Source organism: Epinephelus moara, chromosome 8, assembly GCF_006386435.1.
Source record: "Epinephelus moara isolate mb chromosome 8, YSFRI_EMoa_1.0, whole genome shotgun sequence".
NCBI classification, from domain to species: domain Eukaryota; kingdom Metazoa; phylum Chordata; class Actinopteri; order Perciformes; family Serranidae; genus Epinephelus; species Epinephelus moara.
In genome coordinates, this window is record NC_065513.1 from 15,372,222 (window position 1) to 15,388,502 (window position 16,281).

A 16,281-nucleotide genomic window follows, 5' to 3' on the forward strand; every position below is an offset into this window, starting at 1 on the left:
ATAGTGATGCTGTCCATGATACAAAGTAATCTACCAGGAATGTATACTTGCATGCATTGATTGGCCAGCGCAGCACCTTGCTGGATGCGTTGTGAAGCACTATCAGTCAACATTGTCCATTCTAATGTACAAGTATTGATCACTGGAGTGAATCTCCCAGGGACACATGACTGACTTCGGTATAAGAGTTCTCTTTAGAATTGATTGGTGAGATCTCCCCCAAATACTTAAATCCCTTTTACAAGGATCTGGGTATCATCTCATCCCCTCTAATGGAAATCCACTCACAGTATCCACAGTATATTGTGAAAGTATGACATCCTTTTAGATTCTTCTTTTACCCTTTCAGTGGAGGACAAAATACAGGCCCCTCATGTGTTGAATCCATATCTCAGCACATCCTCTGAGATAAGGAAGCATCTGGTAGTTAGATAGTAAGAAATCTTGCAAACTGGAAGTGTTTACTGATTGTTTGCTTCACCATGGGAATTTATGAGAGTTATTTTAGCTACATTTGACCTAACCTACTCAAAGGAGGGATGAGAGGAAAATAAGATGAGAGCGTGTAAGGTGTCCTGCCTGCCCTTTTATTGTTTTGGGGATACAGTATGAGAGCTTCCATTTCCTGCTCGCTGTGCTGCTGGCTACAGTCCTTTGTTTGTCTTCATTTAAATGAGCTGTTTACTTGCTGTTGTTTTCAATGATATTTATGGTTAGTGAGACCTGGGTGTTTTGAGGCAGAAACCAGCAGCATGTTACCATATCATCACTATTTTATGTAAAGTTGTTTTTAGATATACTATTTAAGGGTTGCATTATGTCCTACAGTGAATAGTACCCAGCAGATTATGCAGGCAGAAGGTAGTGTGCAGTGCAGGGCTTCTGCATGAGAGCCAGGGAAGAGGATGGTGCATGTTAAAGCCAACAGTAATTTGTGAGCCCAGGAAGTTATATGGTGATAGAATGCCAACATGTAATGTACACTGTCAGGGTATAAATAACCCCCGTAAAAAATGTGTAGTTTTTGCAGGAAATCTTTTCACATTAATCTGCTCTGCTCTCACCTTCACACTGGGTTGGACTTAATCACGTCTTGAAATGAAAAGTAGTGTGAAGATAAATAAAAACGAGATGGGGGAAATTAAATATACGATCAGGATCTTTTGATTGAATCTTAAAATGTAATTATTGTCCCCTTTAAAAATCCAATGTCTTACAGGCAAATCCTGCTAGACTGACATTAAAAGTGAGGTAACCTTGTAGAGTCTGCTAATATAATGATGAAAGGAACCTTAGGGATAAAGGTGTCCCTTTGGATACTCAATACCCCAGGAGATAAATGGTATGGCCAATTCTCCTGTATTTAGTCCAGCAGTTACAACCTATGCTGGGTGACTTATGATAGCCATCAAGACAGTAGTAAACCTGACTCTAATGGACAACTAAGAGGCATAATAGTTCCTCCCAGATGAATTATTCTTTAACCTAATGTGAAAAAGTGTGCAAGCAGAGGGTGGGGTTAATCAGCCAAACATAAATTGAAGTCGTCCTTTGACCAGCCTAATGGTCACATATCCTGGAGTGCTCTTAGCACCAACACACACCTGATTTTAAAAGTGATCTAGATGTCATAAATTAGGAGCTCTGGTGAGAACATTTTATGATCTTACAGTACACGTGAGCTTTATTAGAAGTGACTATATGTCATGCAGCAAATGTGTTCTTATCTGTAGTGTGATTGCCATTACGATGGCAAGAGCGCCCTGTTTCATTATTAGTTGCAACATTGCCGTTCTTCCAGTCCATGACAGAGTAATGATAGTGTAGCTGATGCAGTGTCAAAGACCTCCAGAGCAGAGGCTAAATGAGTGGGTGGCGACGATGAAGCATGTTGCACCATCACGTGGATGCAGTACCCCTTGACACCCAAAGAAGCTTGCTGCCCATCTCAGTGCTACCTGATCTGTTGGTACTTCTCGTCTGTTTTCTTTCTCTCCTTTTTTTCTTTCCAGTTTTTGGCGCCTCCCTCTTTCATTCTCTCTCCTCACCCCTACCGATTGTAATCTGCAGCTGTCAAGCTCCCAGTAATTGAAACTGACTTGATGAATCGCTTAATTACCTTTAATAGCTGATAGAATAGAGGAGCTGAATAATGAAGATAACAGAGGATGAAGTGGAGGTTGTGAAGCATCAGTCGGTAATTGCCCCATTGTTGTTGTTGTTGTTGTTGTTTTTGTTTGCGGCAGTGGGGTGCGCGTTGTTACTCCGTCATCGACACCCGCGAGCCTGCTTAGCACAATAAGATGTGGGCTAAAACTAACAGGATGTTGTTTGAGACTTCAAAAAATGCCACGCACAAACAGGGGAAAGGATGATCGAGTGAAGATTAACGAGCAGCAGCGATAAAAGCCAAAAAACACTGTGAAAGATGGGAAGGAGAAGTTGCAGAAACAGGAAAGAGCAAACTTTTATTATGCCCTCTCAGCTTGTCGTTAATGTTGCGTGTAGTGTGGGTGGAGCAGCAGCTGACATGGCTCTGAGGTACAGTGGTATAGAGATCGCCATGCTTTAATATCTAACCATGATGCCCAGCGGTACCAACAGCCCTGGCTCAGCACACTCTGACCTATAAAGGATATGAAAATGTTGCATTCCAGCCCCATTTATTATTCATTAATTGGCTAACTTACCCCCTAGTCAGCAATATTTAATATCTGAGAGAGGACTGAAGTGGTGGGTTTCCATGTAGCTCACATTTCTGGTATTCATGAAACAGAATCTAAATTCTATTATTTCCCCTTGCATTTCACTTCAAAGAGACTTTGAATAAGTTTGTTTGATAGCGCTTGTGTTTAAAGCCGGCCTCTCTCGTGGCCTCTTTTCCACAATTCACACCTCCTCGTTTGACCATATGTCTCAAAGAAGTCACTTTAAATGTCGGCTCCCATCAACAAGAAGGGCTGGAGGTAACAGTCCTAATTAAGCTTTTTTTTTTTCTCCCTTCCTTTTATCCGGCATCCCCAGGGAATGCTTTCTGCTGATGCTCACAAAAACAAAGCAACAGAAAGAGGAAAACAACAGGAAGAAGAGTTCACACAACAGCACAGAATCAGACAATGTGCACTGCGATGCTCTTTATTCAAATCTCATCAACGGTATCTAAAAAAAAAAAGAGAAAAAAAAAAAGAACTTCTGTATTGAATTAGTTTCAGACCTTTTATGCTAAACCCCTTTTGCACTTACAGCTTTTTCCACTTATGGGTCATGTGAGAACGAGAACGCTGGAATCTACATTCCAGAAAATCAGTTGTGGAAATGTGCTGGGTCTAGACATCTGATAACCAGGTTTTGTAACATGTCTGACACTAACAATGTCACACCAGTCGATTGTATTCATATTTTTAATAGGTTGTGTTTTTTGGCAGTTGAAAAAACACTGACCCTGAGACTGAGAGCTCTTTAGCATTTAATCATAAAAGGAATTATGTCAGCCTTTCCAGTAAATGGCATATAAAGAGGCAGAATTGTCGAATAATTAGTAGATAAGATAAACATAATTTCTAATGCTTTTACCACCATCATTATCATCATTATAACAACAACAATGGCTGCATGAACATAAACCCAGTACCTTTTCAAAAGTGATTTCCGACTGCCCACAGCAGGGACAAACTACAGACAGCGACCAGACTTGCCTGAGGCACTGAAACATAGAGATTATTCAGTTTTGTACCTAAGCCCTTGGAAACAGCACTGATTGGAGATATATTAGTTATTAGTATATTAGTCTGACAAGGGAAAGCGAGCAGGAGAGGGCTGAATTTACAGAGGAATTTAGCGAGCCTAATGGCCCAGACAGGATGAATGAAAGAACGCTGTAAGGGGGGGAAGACAGGAAAAGAGCCTATTGAATACATAAAAAAAGTGCATTTATCTGAGATCGGTGACATCTTCAGCTCTTCATTAGTGACTGAGTAAATATCTCAAGTAAATACAAGCAGGCCTACAAAAGAAGAGAGAGGGTGATGAGGTGGTTGGATTCTTAGGATGCTGGTCTTATGTTGCTCCCCTGAAAAGATCATTGCTTGCTAACTCATCTGTGCACCCTGGCCCCAAATTTCTGTTTGTTGGAAAAGCAGCAGACGCTCCCCGACTCCCCCTGCATGGCCCCCTTCAATCTCCTCACAGAGGACCATGCCAGAAACTGGACTAGAGGCCCTGTGAAACACACACTCCTCGGCTTTGTGCTTACACTAAACTTTAGCTCACTGCATGCAGTTATTATTCTACTCATTAAGTGAAACAAAAGAGCTGTAGCTTTCTTTTGCATTAAACAACTGCTCCCTGCATTCGGCACATCTGCTAATTCAGCACGAATTGCGATGTGTTCCTAACCTGAGAGGCGATAGTGCAGTGCAAAACAAAGTTGAGACGTCGAGACTGAGCATTGTCGGATTACGGGGTAGGAGGGATCAGATGTCATGCGTGTGGACAGTAAAGGCACAGTTGGTGTGGTGAGGGTTAGCGGGAGCGGGGAGGGAAGCAGCTCAGCTGGTGCTGCTGGAGGACACGTACAGCAGTCTGCGTGTTTCTGTTGGCAGACCACCCACACAGCACGCATCCATCTATCCATACGCTGTCCTTTTTTATCTTCCCCCTTCCTGTCTCTCTGTCAGTCAGACTGTAGGAGATGTCTGTGTCTGCGAGTGAGGATTTGCTACCTTAAGCCCAGACTCCGCCCTGTCCCTACTCCTGCAGACCCCGGCAGGATCCAGACTCTGCCTCAGCTCACTACTTCCCCCCACAGATCATAACATACACTATTGTATGTAGTACAACTCATAAGACACTTTGCATATTATAATGGAGTCTTTCAACTTCCATTCACCCTTTCATTTTCATAGACACGATTAGAGTGGAAGTCGCTATGAAAGTAATCCCCCATATCATGATACAGTCATCCGTATATCATCTGTGGAGGTTACACATACTGGGTATGAACCTTTTCAATCTGCTGTTCCCCTTTCTCTGTGGTGACTAAAATTGAGCCAGACTATTGCAATTCTTTTCTTCTTTTTCATCACACTAAAACACCAAACTAGAAAAATGTGTAAATTACTGTATTTTAGTACTTTACACATGCCAATCTTCTTCAGCTGAGACCTGAATAGGAGTCAACATTTCCACACACACCACAATTCCAGCGTCATGTTCCGGGTTTTATTTCCTCAAACATGAATGCAAATTATAATGTTGACCTCATTCTAGAATATAAATGGGAAACAAACCCAAGTCATTATTTTGGGCTCAGGCTGGTCATCTCTACTCTATTCCTAGTATCACACCAGCCCAGTGGCAGCAGCACCATTGTTGGTAAAAAAAAAAATCCTCTTAGCTGACTGTAGGCAGTGGCGCTCTGGACCTCCATAGCTCCCTGGAAGAATGACACAGTGATTTACTCAGAACAAGACACCATCCCTCAAAGTCATCACTGCAGCATATCCCTCTATGTACACCCAGCTGTGTAATGAAAAGTGACAACACATTGCCATGCTTTTAATGTCTTTGGTTATGGGGGGATGGCGAGGGCTCTGGATGGATAGGGCCCTGTGTAAAAGTATTTGAATGATGTGGTGTGTGCTTTGTCCTGGTTTTTCACAGTCATCGTCTCCAGCTGTGCTCAAAGGAGAAACAATTGAGCCATATTATTCAATATGTTACAGTCAAGTGCATTTAGGACGCACCACAGACTTACGATGTTAAGACTCACTTAAATCGAATCTGATTGGGGTCATTTTGATTTGGACAACACACCACAGTGACCACTTGAGCCAAAGTCCCCGCACTGATTCCAAATTTTTTTGGTTTCAGCAGTGTTTTTCCAGCTTGTTTTGTATGGTTTTATTTACTATCCTGCTGGATACTATTCCCAGAGGGTTCCCTAATCCTCTTACCATATGGGGGGGAGGGCAGAAAATATTTTCTTGCTTCAAGTGTGGCTCCAGGCATAGCCTAAGGCTTATGGCAATTTTGGCTGCAGCTTCCGAGCCCAACCTCAAACCTCGCCATACACCCCCAGCCTCTGCCCCGGCTGTCTTTTCTACCCCTCCGTCCATCGCCGAGCCCCAGATCCATTTTTAGCCTGCAGCATGGAACATGTTTGCTGGTAATACATCAGTAGCCATTATATCCTCAGTAAGATCAGACTCCATTGGGAAAAGCATAACCTTGGGAGTGACTTTGTGGCGAGAGCTGTCAGTGCTCTTCCAACTAGCCTGCTGTGAATCTTAACGTGCTTCCAGTCTTAGGAAAGACTCCCGGGAAAGACAAATCTGAGGGGTTTGTCCAAGGTGTAGGAAATGTGTGTGCCAGTGAAACCTTAAAATCCAAAATGTTCTGAGCCACATTTATTTATTTTGGCTCAAGCTAAGGACAGTTTTACTGTATTTGTATTGTGCATAGTCCAAAGAACCACAATGAATTTCACTCATTGTGAAGTTATGTCATTTGCAATCTGAAATCCTCCTGTATTGTTTGGCAGCACCGCTTCTCTCTGTGTTCTACTCTGTGATACGTCTAGCATACCAAGCCCTCAGGGCACTGACCTGATGATTACAAGGTCAGTTCAGGTTGTATCGCTTTAACCTGAGAACACAAGCAAGCAAACAAACAGCAAATCAGGTTTGATTTGTCAGTAGGTGTCTGCTGCATGCTGAATCATGGTCTGAATTAAGCAGGCAGAGGATCTGTGATGATGTTTTCTCAGCGAAATCCAATCTGTCTGCAGAGAAAAGCTGTTGGATTTTTTTTTCAGACATCCAATTTAGGCAGGTTTAGTTTGAAACAAATCCCCTCATTTAGACTTGATTTAGAGTGAAATATTGATCATGCAAATTGCACGCTAGTGGGTTATGTCCACCAGCCTACAACAGTTTATGTGCACTATACAGTATATGTGTTACATACCTGGTAATGTGTCAAACCAATACGCAGCCCAGTGGCTCATAGTGTGGAGGCGCCAAAGCTTTTTTTCTCCCATTCTCATTGGCCTAATGTGCTGCTTTTTAATTGAGCCAACATCTGAATGCATGGCCACATCTATCGTATAACTTCTGCCGTCGTTTGAGCCGTCTGTTTAGTTTCAATCCCACTGTTTATGTAGCCTGTGTTCAGGCCCATAATGTGGCAGGTTTCGGATGAAATAAATGGGAAAACACACATGGCGGTAACTAATCCCGGCGGCACCATCACACACTCACCACAAGCCACAGAGCCCCTCTCCGCCCCTGGTTCCCACCCGCTCTGACTGTTTCCATCCCTGTTGTCCCATCAGCAGCCGTACCCCCATCCCAGTAGCCCATTAGTCTCCATGCTGATGCAGCAAAGCAATGATGGCCAGTCTGGTGAATGAAGGACTAAGTTATTTGCCTTGCAGCTGTCCATCCGCCAACCTTCAGCCGTCCTGTCTTCTCTCTCAGTGAACTTTCATATTATCAGTGCAATTATTATCATTGAGAGTTGGTTGGCAATGCAAAAGGAGAGACCCAAAGATTAGTAGTGAGTCTCAGAGGGAAGGAGGAGAGATGCGATAGATATGCCGTGATGTCTCTTTACTCTCTGCTGTGTATTAGTCATTGTGTATAAGCATGTGGGTCTGGGTGCAGATTTGCTTGGATGTTGTGTGTATGTATGTGTGTGTGCCAGATGGCTGCCTGGCTGTGGGGTAAAGCTATTATTTTTCTGAGGATGGTATTTTATCAGAGATAATACGCTCAATGCACTGGGTTCTCCATTATTTATTGTTTCTCCATACTTATCTCATTTTTCTAAAGTTGTTTGCTGAGCTTTCCATCAGCTCTTCACGCTCTCCCCGCACTTTTACTTCCTCTGTCTTTCTTTCTTGTTCTCCCATAACCGTTTCCAACTCTGTGGAAAAATTGTTGGTTTTGGTAAAATCCCTCTAAGACACAATCATCAAAGACAGCTTAGGCAATCAAAAGATTCTATTTTGGTGTTATAATAACTCTGTTTGATTGCACTACATTTTAATGACCATAATTCTGTTGGAGAGTGTGTTGTGTAAGCAGAGAACAGATGGCTCAGAGAGCATATTTTAACAACCAAATGACTTGTTTTGTACATGAAGAGCTGACTAGGCACTTGAATTTTACTCAATTACAATTTTCCTCTGAATGGGTCTTTAACTTCATCCTCTCGCACTCCCTCTTCTCTCTCTCCACAGGCATCATCCACCAGATGAAGGGGGACTATGAGACTGCACTGAAACTCCACAAAACACACCTGGCCATTGCTCAGGAGCTGAATGACTATGCTGCTCAGGGCCGGGCCTATGGTAACATGGGTAATGCCTACAATGCCCTGGGAGCCTTTGACCAGGCTGTTCGCTACCATCGCCAGGAGCTGCAGATTTCCATGGAGGTTAATGACCGGGCCTCGCAGGCCTCCACCCATGGAAACCTGGCTGTGGCGTACCAAGCCCTGGGAGCCCATGACCGCGCTCTACAACATTACCAGAACCACCTCAACATCGCTCGTGAGCTCAGAGACGTCCAGAGTGAGGCGCGGGCTCTGGGCAACCTCGGCAACTTCCACTGCTCTCGAGGAGAGTTCCCTCAGGCCGTGCCCTACTACGAGCAGTACCTCCGCTTGTCCCCTGACCTCCAAGACATGGAGAGTGAAGGGAAAGTTTGTCACAATCTGGGTTATGCCCACTACTGTCTGGGCAACTACCAGGATGCCGTCAAATACTATGAGCAGGACCTAGCTCTGGCCAAGGACCTTCATGACAAACTGAGTCAGGCCAAGGCATACTGTAACCTCGGTTTGGCATTCAAGGCCTTGGGAGACTTCACTAAGGCGGAGGAGTGTCAGAAATACCTGCTGTCCCTGGCCCAGTCCCTGAACAATGCACAAGCTCGCTTCAGAGCTCTGGGGAACCTCGGGGACATATTTGTCTGTAAAAAAGACGTGGCTGGAGCCATTCAGTTTTACGAGCAGCAACTGGCCTTAGCTCACCAGGTATGGCCACACACAATGTAGTACAACATATACTAGAACAATTCATCATATAAATAGGAAATGTCATGTGGAATGTAATTTTGACATCACTCACCCAAGTCCCACCTGCTGATATTGTGACATTCTATCTCATTTCAGGTTAAGGAGCGTAGGATGGAGGCCTGTGCCTATGCCGCCCTTGGGGCCACCTACAGACTTGTGCAGAAATATGACAAAGCTCTGGGCTACCACACCCAGGAGCTGGAGGTGTATCAAGAGCTGGGCGACGTGCCAGGAGAGTGCAAAGCCCACGGTCACCTGGCAGCTGTCTACATGGCCCTGGGGAAGTACGCCATGGCCTTCAAGAGCTACGAAGAGCAGTTGGAGCTAGGACGGAGGCTGAAGGATCCTGTCGTGGAGGCTCAGGTGTACGGAAATATGGGCATCACTAAAATGAATGTAGGCGTGATGGAGGAGGCGATTGGCTACCTGGAGCAGCAGCTGGCCACTTTACAGCAGCTGAGTGGCAACGAGGCAGTAATGGACAGGGGCAGGGCCTATGGGAACCTGGGAGACTGTTATGAGGCTCTGGGAGACTTTGAGGAAGCCATCAAGTACTATGACCAGTATCTGTCAGTGGCCCAGAGCCTCAACCGCATGCAAGACCAGGAGAAGGCCTACAGGGGCTTAGGCAATGGACACAGGTTAGTCCTCTGTAAATGAAAGGTGTAATGTTTTAACTGACTGTTTCACATTAGCACTTAACCCAACCCTCCAGGTTCAGGCCAGACTGGGCTTTAATTTCTCAAAAGTCAGGTTCTTGCCAGTTTCCCTTCTTGGTTTTTTAATACAGACCTTATAGTCTGTGTAATGTAATGAATAATGTCTGGGCTGCGTTGCCCATGTTGTAAAGCCATTATAAGTAATGAAAATGTTGATTTTTAGAATTAGATTTAACCTGACAAAACATTAGTCTACATTCTGGTGCCTGGATGGCAAAAGTGGGAGGGGAAACAAGACGACTTGGTCAGCAGTGTTTGCTTCTGCTTTCCTCGCAGTGGCAGAGATGTGTGTAACATACAGCGGAGAGTGGTAACCATCATCTGTGCGTCATGTTGCTGTGGACCTCCATGCACAGTGAAGGGGTGAGGGGTGCAGCTCGCTTTGCTGAACCTGGCTTGTGCAAGATGGAGAGCCAATGACAGACAGAAATAAAACAAGAAAGGGAAGAAGCAGGCCCTAGCTTTTAATAAATGTTGTAATATTAAAAAAAAGGTCTTTAAAATTTGGGTTTCCAATCAAACTCAAGCCCTCGCTGCTGTGGCTCAGGCATGGACTGGGCTTGGACAGAAACTAAACAGGTTCATGTAGAGTTGGGCCTGAGTTTTTTGGGCGTGATCAAAGCTCTGTTTCACATTTCTAGGGAAATACTTTCCATTCTTTGTATTATGCAGCGGTATCAATTTCCCTTAGCTGTCGCAGTAGCAGATAACTGTATTGACTGAGTAATACTAATAATCACAGTAATCCTACTTTGCATATTATTTTTCTCCTTGCGCTCACCATAAAGGACCACCATAGTTTAGAGGCACCTTGCTGGTGAGCACGGCTTGGATGTGAGCCTGGTGCTAGCTGTCTCAGCAGCAGCCTAGTGGCCCTGGCCCTTATCTGTATGCAAAGAGGCTTTGGCACACAGACGTCTGAAACTGAGGGAACCGCAGTTATTTTCGAGGCAACCTCTTACATCTTGTGTCTCTTCTCCCTTCTATTTCTCCGTATGCTTCAAAGAGCTGATAGCATCCTGGGAGACTAACACTGCAAAATAAAACAGGAAAGGCTTGCTGAAATCCTCATTTCGCAGATGATTTTCTTCTTATTGTGCGTCATCAGCATGGCACCACGGCAATCACGCACGGCAGTATTAGCCATGCATGAGTTCAGAGGGGAATAATAGACATCGCACTCAAACCCTTTTCCTCTTCTAACAGCTCTTAGTCAAGCACATATATTATCACACAACATTAATTAAGCTTAAGGCTTTTATTCTTTTAATGCTCCATTTGAACCGGCATCCGGCAATTGTTGGTGGTGCCTGAGCATGTGAATAAAGTCTTTTTGAAGGCTGTGCGGGTGAATAAAATGTCAAGATGGGATGAATGGCACTCTGTCAACATATACACTAGAGGATGGAAGCGAGGATCCTTTGACAGATGACCCATCTCATTTTAAAGGATGGTAGACGGCGTTACCCTTTGGAACACAGCCTAAATTTTAAATTTCATATCGGCGCTCACATTTCTTCTTGTGGCTTTCCACACACACTGTAGTCTGTCTACATCAGCAGCTATCAGCAGTGTGTTGGACATCTAAATCTATATTTCATTTACACCAAAACTAAAATTATCTGATCTTGCAAATGAAAGAGTTGCTGCAATGTGCGCTCCCTGTTGCATCCTAATAGAGCGAGAACAGATATGTATCCCTAGGAATCAAGAATATATTTTCTCCAAGATAAGCAGGGAGATTTATTTTGAGTGTTGTGGGCACTGAAGATATCTCAGTACTTGTTCAATTTGGACAGAAAATAGCAGTGACAGATTTTCTTTGAGGTTGTCTTGTCGGTTTCTTATCGCACATATCTCAATCCTAATCTCATTGGTTTTCTGTCTTTACCTTCAGGGCCATGGGAAACCTACAGCAGTCGCTGGTGTGTTTTGAGAAGCGGCTTGTGGTGGCCCACGAGCTGGGGGAGTGTGGAGGCAAGGCTCAGGCCTACGGTGAACTGGGTGCACTGCACAGCCAGCTGGGAAATTACGAGCAGGCTATCTCCTGTCTGGAGCGTCAGCTGGCCATTGCCCGTGATACCCAGGATAGACTGCTGGAGGGCGACGCCAGCTGCGGCTTGGGTGCTGTTTATCAGTCTATGGGAGAGTATGAGACAGCCCTGCGATGCCACCAAAGTGACCTGGAGATTGCAGAGGAAGCGGGCAGCCCCACGCGCCAGGCCCGCGCCTATGGGAACTTGGGCCTTACCTACGAGTCGCTTGGAAACTACGAGCGGGCGGTGGTGTTCCAGGAACAACATCTAAGTGTGGCGGCTCAGACTAATGACTTGGCTGCAAAGACACTGGCCTACGGCAGCCTGGGGAGAACACACCACGCACTGCAAAACTACTCACAGGCTGTCATGTACCTGCAGGAAGGTGAGTGAGTCAGGGGGAACAGGAGAGAGGATTGCCTTTGTTGCCTGAGCTGATAGGCTTAGAGTTTGTGAATTCATGAATATGAAATTCAGAGCCTATTTGTTGCTAAGCCTTTGCCACATTTTTATTAGGCTGTGTGCGTGTGTGTGTGCGCGTGTTTGTGCTTTTGTGCTTATGTGTTATAAGTGCACAGGGGGGATTTTGTGTGCGTATTATGCGTCTGTTGTCTTCTGTGCTGTATAGGTACACCAGCATTTGTGTGTATGTCTGTGCAAAACTATCAGGATGCACGCCAAGGCATTTTTTTTCCTGTTTACTTTTCGCTCTTCTTCACACCTCTATATCTACTTTTCTCAGAGGGTTCTTTGCAGTGAGGTGCCAAAGGATCTTTTCACACGGTGGCTGACAGACTCCTGCCTCTCATGCTTCATTGTCCCCTGCAGATTATAGTGAAATAAAAACCTGCAGCTTGGCCCCTCGAAAATTCATTATGTCAGCGACAGTGCAGGAAGGGTTTTGTCACCGGGGATGTGATAAGTGGAAGCATCCATGGATGTGAGCCGAATGTCCACACCACCGACCTCGCCTGTGCCCATCGACAGACCTCATTCTCAGGCACACCCACCGCGTTACGACCCAAACCCTGTTTGAATCCGAGAAAATTGCGGCTTGTGTAAGAGGACATTTGTATATTTCACCCTGCAGGGAGTGAATGCAAGGGAACAGGAATATATCTCCTCTATCTCTCTTCCGTCCGCTCTATTAGAGGTAGCCAGGCCTGCAGTGACCCATACACCCTCTGCAGGCCTGCTTGTTGAGCTTTAATGGAAACAAAGGCGACAGGCCATTCTGTCTCCACCCTGTCCTCCTGTTGTCCCCCACACTGTCCTTGTATTGTTCCTCAGTCTGGCTGTGAAAAAGAACAGTGCCTTCACTATCCTTGACAGCCAATTATTTCTGGCCAACCTACCCAGACCGAAAAGTTGGCGAGGTTTTTTCCCCTTCAGTTTTTCTATTTTTTCTACTCCTACTGCTAGTCATGTTTTTTCTTTTTTCTTTTTTTTGTTCTTCATGCTGCACTGCTTGTTTTTTGTTTATCGAAAAAGATTAATTGGAAGGAGGGATAGCAAGAAAGCTCCGAACTAGTGCAGATAGTGTCGACAACATGTGACCTCCAAATCAGTGCGTGTGTGTATATGTTTGTGTGTGTCTCTGTGTTGCACATTAATACAGAATGACAAGGCTACAGCGACATACACTTGAAGATACCAATTAATTGCTGATAGGCAGACATAATTTCTGTCACTTTAAGTGTTCACACTGCACCCCCAAGTTATCTTCCCTGTAATGTTACATTAAAGGACGCTGCATATCGCTGTCTCAATCTTAAACAAAAGAGGCATCTTACACCAAGATGCACTTTTCAACGATTAACACAATGGTGTCATTAAATCAATGCTGTCATTGTAGCGACTAATGGAGGTATTAAAGTTTCTCCACGCTTCGTTTATGGAACCACAACTAATGGAATAATAATATTGACCTGCAAAGGCTGGTGGCGGTCAAAATGTACCTGATGTTTAAAGGGTAACACCACCTCAATTAAGCGTTCCAATATGTTATTTCTATAGCCTGGGAAAGTTCAGTCAATATTTTTGATCATGAGCTGCTCTCTCTCAAGCCAGAAAGCAGAAAAGTAGGTCTCAAACTTGTGATGTCATAAGGTATAAAGTCTGGAGTGCTTCATAGACAATAAATGGGAGCCTGATTTTACTTTATTTTATTGTAGTATTCTGAAACAGAAAATGTACGCATATAGTCAGAACATTCCCCCTGGATGCTCTAAGCTTTCCCAATTCATTGTCTATGGAGCAGCTCCAGACTTTATACCCTACAATATCACAAAATTTGACTTTTTACACTCTTTCTGGATTTGGGAGAAAGTTGTTCATGTTTATATTTATATATATATTGATTATTGTGGATTATAAATAAAAACAGTTATATGAAATTACAGTATATACTCTTAAAGAGAAAATCCTATTGAATCCTATCAATTGTAGAACGTATATCATTTGTACATTTACAGACCGTGTTTTTGTATCTTGGATTACATACACGAAACATGTATGGGATAATGAACTCATATAGTACACACTATGAAATCTGTATGATCTGTAAGAAAGGGGCCTTAATCATGTGTAGGACAAAACAGACTAACATTTTAGGTTTATTTACAGATGACGTTACATATGATTTTTTGTATGATTTTGTTATAAACACTATAATAGAACTGACTCAGGAATTGTGTTAAAACACATTCATGTAGGCTGGCCTTTGAACATCTTGTCAGGAGGCATATAAAACTACATGCATTTGGATGATAAGTATTGCAGTGTGAAATGTCTGCGCCTTTCATCATCATATGTGGACCCCTCACAGTTTTCAGTGTGTCTATTTTTACGCTGTACATCTTCATGTCGGTTGCTTTTAAAATGGCAGTAGGGGTTTGACTGGTGGCATGGGGAGCTGCTGATATACTTTTTTGCTTTTAACTTTTGTAGATATTTGTAGCTATTTTCTTTCTCATATTTCATTTCTCTCAGGCTCAGAACAGACAAAAGCTTTCACCTCACTTCAATATATTTTGGTGATGTGACATTCAGAGCTCTAATATAGCAGCAAACCGAGGGTGCAGGTTTCACTTCAGCATTGAAGGGACATATATGAAATGGGGGATTTGGGGGCTCCTCTGTCAGATTTTAGCATCGAGTGCTTAATTTCCTGCATTCTGGTGAATGTTTATGCATCAGTTTGTTCCTTTTCTGCATCAATTTATGGTGTAAAGTCTTTAATTTTGTTAAAATTAAAGTCCCCCCTCTACTTTTGTGTTTTTACAGGGGAAAACAAATACACATGCTCTTAATATTTAGGGGGACATGTCTCCTGCGTCCCCTTCATGGAAGCACAGCTCTCACCCTGAGGTTCCCCCCTGATTAACAACATTAGCTCCGTCTGCTCTGTTGCTGTGGTTTAGTGTTGTTTATGGAGTTAGCACTGTTAGCTGCTAGCCGCCATCTCAGCCACCTCCATGTGGAGAACTGTGTCCAGACAACTCATACGCTCTGAATTTCTCATAGAGCCCCTTTGACATCTGAAAGAAGAAGAAACAAAAACGAATTAGCCTAGCTCTCCATTATCTCATAAATTATTAGGTAAGCTTTTACAAATACCAATATTTAATTCCCAACTCAATACAAATGTCACTACTGTCTTGGTATCAGTGTGAAGTTTGTTTATGTAGGATGAATTTGATTTGTCACAGTCCCCATCATGCTCAGTGTTTAGACGTGTCAGAGGTCTGTGGGAGATTTTTTACAGAGTGAAGAAGAGGGAGACGTAGCAGTGAGAGCTTTTTTCCTTCAAAAATTGTTTATGGTACTTTTACTGTATATGACACACTGGTCTTTCTCGCATGTGGTCATGATCAAAGGGCTCTGTGTTGTCATGTGTCACGAGTATGCATGTGCCTGGGTACTTTGTTTCCGGCGCAACACACTTGTGGTTCTACGGTGCATGAGATTTCGTGCCCTTGTTCCAACCCATGCGTATGTGGTGTCTGCACGTAAAGCCTGTGTCTGAAGCCAGAGGTGCGTGGGCCTCAGGGGCTGCAGAGAATCTCTCACCCAGCTGTCAAGCAGCCTTTAAAGTGTTCTCTAGTTGCTCTTCAGGGCGCAGCCAGCCACGGCCACATCCTCGTGTCAGTCGCTGCTACGTGACTGTGCCTGCGGGGCGCACCAAAGGCACGCACGGTGACAGTGACAGACACTGAATGATACAGAGCGGGAGAACAGAGGGAATGAGAGAGTTAGGGAGGAAAGGAGGGATGGAGGGAAAGAAAGAGAATGGCAGGCGGGCGGGCGGAGGGGATAGACAGGATCGGCATGAGTCATAATTCACATGTATTATTTCACTGTCAACTGGAGAATAAAGAAAACATAGAGTTGGTTGACATTCAGGCTTGATCATAAAGAACTATCACAGAGCAGCTCAGAGAAAG

General features: G+C 44.0%; 1 protein-coding gene across 3 annotated transcripts in view; it reads left to right on the forward strand.

The window, feature by feature from the left end:
* Nucleotides 1-16,281, forward strand: part of LOC126394499 (tetratricopeptide repeat protein 28-like) — a 196,264-nt gene that overhangs the window by 158,809 nt on the left and 21,174 nt on the right. For all 3 annotated transcript variants that reach the window (XM_050051332.1, XM_050051334.1, XM_050051335.1), the window contains 3 exons: nucleotides 8,243-9,039; nucleotides 9,178-9,722; nucleotides 11,698-12,221. In XM_050051332.1, the coding sequence (XP_049907289.1) occupies nucleotides 8,243-9,039; nucleotides 9,178-9,722; nucleotides 11,698-12,221 (1,866 nt within the window). The remainder of the gene's footprint in view (nucleotides 1-8,242; nucleotides 9,040-9,177; nucleotides 9,723-11,697; nucleotides 12,222-16,281) is intronic.